This window comes from Cebus imitator, unplaced genomic scaffold, assembly GCF_001604975.1.
Source record: "Cebus imitator isolate Cc_AM_T3 unplaced genomic scaffold, Cebus_imitator-1.0 Scaffold42, whole genome shotgun sequence".
NCBI classification, from domain to species: domain Eukaryota; kingdom Metazoa; phylum Chordata; class Mammalia; order Primates; family Cebidae; genus Cebus; species Cebus imitator.
This window is the reverse complement of record NW_016107357.1, coordinates 16,519,668-16,525,268: the sequence shown is the minus strand read 5'-3', so window position 1 is coordinate 16,525,268 and position 5,601 is coordinate 16,519,668. Positions and strand designations below refer to the sequence as shown.

General features: G+C 53.1%; 1 protein-coding gene across 1 annotated transcript in view; it reads left to right on the top strand.

The window, feature by feature from the left end:
• The first annotated feature begins 3,990 nt into the window (after positions 1-3,990).
• Positions 3,991-5,601, top strand: part of NID1 (nidogen 1) — an 89,078-nt gene continuing 87,467 nt past the window's right edge. Inside the window, exon 1 of the mRNA XM_017526593.2 lies at positions 3,991-4,302. Within this exon, the coding sequence (XP_017382082.2) occupies positions 4,078-4,302 (225 nt within the window). The 5' untranslated portion in view covers positions 3,991-4,077. The remainder of the gene's footprint in view (positions 4,303-5,601) is intronic.

Below are 5,601 nucleotides of genomic sequence, written 5' to 3'. Positions count from 1 at the left end.
CCTGCCTCAGCCTCCCGAGTAGCTGGGACTACAGGCATGCGCCACCATGCCCAGCTAATTTTTTGTATTTTTAGTAGAGACGGGGTTTCACCATGTTGACCAGGATGGTCTCGATCTCTTGACCTCGTGATCCACCCGCCTCGGCCTTCCAAAGCGCTGGGATTACAGGCTTGAGCCACCGCGCCCGGCCCTTTTTTTTTTTTTTTAAGCTGGTGTATTACATAATTATGGGTGCTGTTGCTACTGCAGATATCAGACAATTCTTTTTCTTCTCTCTTTTTTTTGAGATGGAGTTTTGCTCTTATTGCCCAGGCTGGAGTGCAATGGCACAATCCTGGCTCACCACAATCTCCACCTCCAGGGTTCAAGCAATTTTCCTGCCTCAGCCTCCTGAGTAGCTGGGACTACAGGCATGCGCCACCACACCCGGCTAATTTTGTATTTTTAGTAGAGGTGAGGTTTCTCCATGTTGGTCAGGCTGGTCTTGAACTCCCGACCTCAGGTGATCTGCTCACCTCAGCCTCTCAAAGCGCTGGGATTATAGGCATGAGCCACTGCACTTGGCCTCAGATGATTCTTAAACATATCATTGAATTCTTAAATGGTTAAGAAGCATGTACATTTTATTAATGTGTATGCAGCATTGGGCTAGGCTCTGTGAAGTCAGGAAAACAAATAAACCCCATGGGCCTTGCCCCAAAAAGCTTATATCCCTGAAAAACATGCACAACGACTAGAGAAAAAGGCCGGATTATTACATACACTTAGAAAATGTCCAGAGCACAATATAAAAGTAAGTATTCTATGATGAATGCGTTTGGAATGACAGATTCTAAAGGAGGGACAGGGACACACTGTCCTAGTAGGAGACACAGCATCAATATCACGTCCTACAAGGACTGGACAATGTGAGGCGAGTGCCGGGCTATAAATAGAATATGACAGAGAATTTACCGTATATACTGGATTTACTCAGGCCAAGAGATACTGATGACATAAAGGAGCACAAGCATGCACAAATAGATGACGGGCATTATGTATAAACAATAGAGCAAGTAGATCTTGTGGGCAGAAATAAAGGGAGAAATGTTTCCTTCCATAGAAGGGCAGGATGGTGCAGCAGGAAGAATAATAGCTTTGGTGTCAGACAAACTGGGATTCAAATCCTAGCTCTTTGACTACCTGTGTGAAACTGGGCCAGTTATCTGATCTCTGCAAACCTTGTTTTCCCCATATAGTGCTACTAGCTTGTGCAGCTGTTATTAGTATTAAATTGAATGCTACATTAAGCATCCAGCAGAAGCAGCATTCAACAAGTGATATCTCTTGTTGCTGTTTGTGCATTTCTTTTTTAATATTTTTTTTAAGAGACAGGGTTTCACCATGTTGGCCAGGTTGGTCTTGAACTGCTGATCTCAGGTGATCCGCCCGCCTCGGCCTCCCAAAGTGCTGGGATTACAAGTGTGAGCCACCACGCCCGACCTGTGTATTTCTTAAAGCATCACACTCTATTATTGTGTCTGTCTCCCCAATAGATTGTGAGCTTCTCAAAGAAAGGATTGTGCCTAATGGTCTTGGCGTTTTGAATTTCTAGTATACTATCTGATTCATGGTAGATTCTCAGTAAATGTTGGCATAATAACGAAAACTGTACATTTAGGTAATAATGATGGTTTAATGAATACTTACTTTGTGCCCAGCTAGGAGCATTTAATGAATCACCTTATCTAATCCTCACGATAATCCTTTGATTTTAATTATGAACATCCCATACAAGTGATCAAGGATATGGAAGCTTAGAAATCTGCCCACTCATACAGCTGGTAAGTGGGGAGCCCTGACCTCAGCCAGGCTGGAATCGGGAGGCTGTGCTGAACCAGCAAAGTGGAGAACTGCTCTCCTGTATTCGCCGACCAGAGAGAGTCCCATGGATAGACCAATAGGAGTTTCAGAAGCTGCCTGAGTACCAAAAAGGGAGAGAATTCGTGAGAGGGGTAAGAGCATTCCAGGCATAGACCACAGCTTCAGAGACAGCTCTGATGTGTGACGGAGGTTGGGATGGGGGTTTTCAAAGGAGGATTGTTGGAGGCACAGGCAAAACAAAGACAGACTGAGCTTGGGGTTTCCCTCAACCACAGGGGTGTGGAAGTCGTGGAGCCCATGTCGTGTGCAGGTGAACGTAGAGAAGAATCTCCATACACAGCTCTTGCAGCAGCTGGAACGGGAACTGCTGGGGCCCAGAAGCCCAGAAACAGAACCACAGATGGCATAGAGTCAGAAGCGCTTCTGGGGAGCAGGCTGGGGGCTCACAGTGCTGCATTGCTGGGAGGGGACTGAAGGAAAAACACCGTATTTGACAACAGACTGCAGGCAGCATCGGTTACTCTTCAACAACAGGGGTACGGGGTAGTAAACAGTCAGTGCTTAATGCAGTGGTTATAAGTGGGGTTCTTGCAGCTGGGACACCTAGGGTCACTTACAGGCTCCCAGCTGTGTGATCTTAGCAAAATGATTTAACCCCTCTGGGTCTCTATGCCCCTTCTCTCTCAAACAGGGATGGTCTGTTTCCTAGCTTTACTGTGAGTGCGAAATGAATGAATACTTGTGGAACACATGTTATCTCTGATGGCTGTGGAATTTAAAAGAAAAAGAGATGAGATCTCATGAGATCAAAAGCGTTTTGCTTAGAAGCCATGTTTCCTTGGCTTTTTCTTCCAGTCTTTGCTGGTTCAGAACTCACGCCCTCTAAGTTTTATACAGAATTTGCTGTTTTCTGAAGAATTATTATGAACTAGGTTCAAGGTCCTTAATTTTAGCTGCTGACAGGAAATGGCCACGTCCTGTTGACCCCTCCAAGTTAATAGGTCTGACATCAAACATATCCAGCTGTCTCCGATCGTCCTCCCTAACGTCAAAAGGCAGTACTGGTTTCCCAGTCCTCCAGGTGCAAAACCTTGAACTCAATTTTAATTTCATTCCTTCTCCTCTTCGACGTCAAACTTATGATTAGATCTTGCTCCTTCTTTCATTGCAATGTTTTAGACGTGGTCTTCTAATAACTTACCTGTCTCTACTTCCACCCTAGTGCCAAATTAATGATCAACCGATTTATTCAGGATACCACTTAAATCGCTTATCTCCCTTTGTCAAGAACTTTCAGTAGTTCTTCTCCGAGTGACAGAGCGAATTCAAACGCCTGGATTTGTGATTTGAAGGCTGTACTTCAACCTGCCCCTCCACAAATTCTCTGCTGGGGGATGATGACCTGAATCCACCCGGCTCGGCCCTCCACCCTGCTTCGCCGCTGCCTGATGAAATCCCATGCCTTCCAGAAGAACCGGGTGGATTCCCGCCATTCCACCCGAAGCTTTCGCCTCCAGTTTCTCCAGCCCTAAGGTCCTTGATGACTTGGGGCCCTCACCTGACACTGGCTTGTGTTGGACACTGGCGACTTTGCCTCGGAAGGTGGGACACTTTCCTGGAGAACCTCCACAGTGCGGAGCACGGGATCAGGCAATCAAAAACACGCGGAATGAAGGGCTGGATGAGCGCAGGAACGTGCTCGTGGCTCGGTCCTTTGGCTCACTCCCAGCTCCCACCCGGTCTTCCAGCCCGGGACTAGCGAATTGGACCCCGGACGCCGCCGAGCGGCGGTGGTGTGGGCGCCGTTTCTGAATCCGGAGCGTTTCCACGTCGCGGTCTCTCCACCGCCCAACCCTAACCCGAGGACCACGGTGCCAGTGCGGCGCTCTGCTCCCCATCCCGGAGGCGCCGTTCGGTGCGAGCCGGGCTGGTGTCGGGAATCGCAGGCACCGGCGCCCCAGGCCCCGCCGCCGATAAGGCGGGAGGTTCGGCGTCGCCCCTTGCCCTCCCCCTCGCGGCCATTGGGCTGCCCCGCGGCTCGCCTGCTGGACGGGGCGGGGCCCTCCCCTCTCCTCGCGGCTCTCCTCCCCTATTTCCCGGGGTGGGAACGCCGGGAGGCGGGAGGCAAGGGGGCTGCCAGGGGCGTCGTGTTACATCCCCGCCTTCCTCTGCTCCGGCCGTGGGACTGGGTTTGCGGGAGCGCAGTTCGGGAACATGTTGGCCGCGAGTAGCCGGAGCCGGGCTGCGTGGACGCGGGCGCTGCTGCTGCCGCTGCTGCTGGCGGGGCCCGGGGGCTGCCTGAGCCGCCAGGAGCTCTTTCCCTTCGGCCCGGCACACGGGGACCTGGAGCTGGAGGACGGGGACGACCTGGTCTCCCCGGCCCTGGAGCTGAGTGGGGTGCTCCGCTTCTACGACAGATCCGACATCGGCTCTGTCTACGTGAGTGCGCTCGGGGAGGGAGGCCGAGGGGCTGGAGGGCGCGGCTGGCCGGGGGCGCCCGCGGAGCCGGACGGACGTGGGCGTCGCAGGCGGGGAGTGGGACCCGCTGGCCGCCAGGGCAACGGGCTCTGCGCAGGGTCTCCTGCCTCTGCTGGGTCCGCGGAGGTCTCCCCGACCCGGTCCCTGCCATACGAAGAGCGGGTCGCGGGGTTAGGGACGGCGCCGGCTCGCAGGGTCTTGGGAGGCTCCGCGTGCGCCCGGCCGTGACCCCCGCACCCCGGGACCCTGCGGAGCTTCCTTTTGGGCTGCTGTGGGCTGCATCGCGTCAGGGAGGTCGGTCCGCCTCCCTCGGTTATCCCGACCCTTCGGGGCTAGGACCCAGGCTTGAGCGCGGAGCCTCCACAGAGCTAGAGCCGGAGCTGGGTTGCAACCGGCGTGCGGGCCCCGGGACTCCTGTGGCTGCCGGCGGGGAGAAAAAGTGGCCAAACCCCGCTCTCCGCCAGGAGAGTTTCGCCGGCAGCCTCCGGTATTTGTGTGTGGACTCCGGATGTGTCTTGGCAGTGATGCTGCTTTCCAGTTGGGCTCGTTTCAGAGTCCAGAGTCTAGAGTGGGGAACACAGGGGGCCCAGTGATCCAATTTCCTGTGGCCGGGCATTGGTTACCACCGAGGCTCCAAACCAGGAGGGGGGCCAGATGACCTACAGCTCCCTGGAGCCTCTCCAGAACTGGCCGGGCCTGGCGGCGCTGTCAACTTGTTGAAGTCCTTTCGTGCCGCTGCCTTCCTCGGCCGCGCACCATGTGGATTTCATATAAGGCTTGTGTGCATTCCAGGAGTGGGGGAGAGGGGGGTTGGAACTGCACACGCAGCGGCTGCAGCCTGTCCTCCCCGTGAAATGGCTGTGCTCCCAGTCTGGCCTGGGCACACTGCGCCTTAGACAACACTCACGTGGAGCTTGTCGGCTTTGCCTAAAACGAATGGGCTTTTAAAGTCCGGATGCACAACGAGCCCTCACCCTTGTTGGTTGACTGCCCTGGCCCCTTTGGACAGTCTGGTGAAGTCTATAGACCCCTTTTCAGTATAATGCTTTTATTTTAGCGTTTAAAGAGAGATGAGATCTTGCTATGTTGCCCTGGCTGGAGTGCAGTGGCGCGATCTTGGCTCACTGCAGCTTCCAACTCCTTGGCTCAAGCTATCCTGTGGCTTGAGCCAAGGAAGAAAATTGTGTTGAAATACAGATCAAAATATTAAAAATCACACATCTTACATAGTATATATGCTTACTCTTTTTTTTTTTTTTT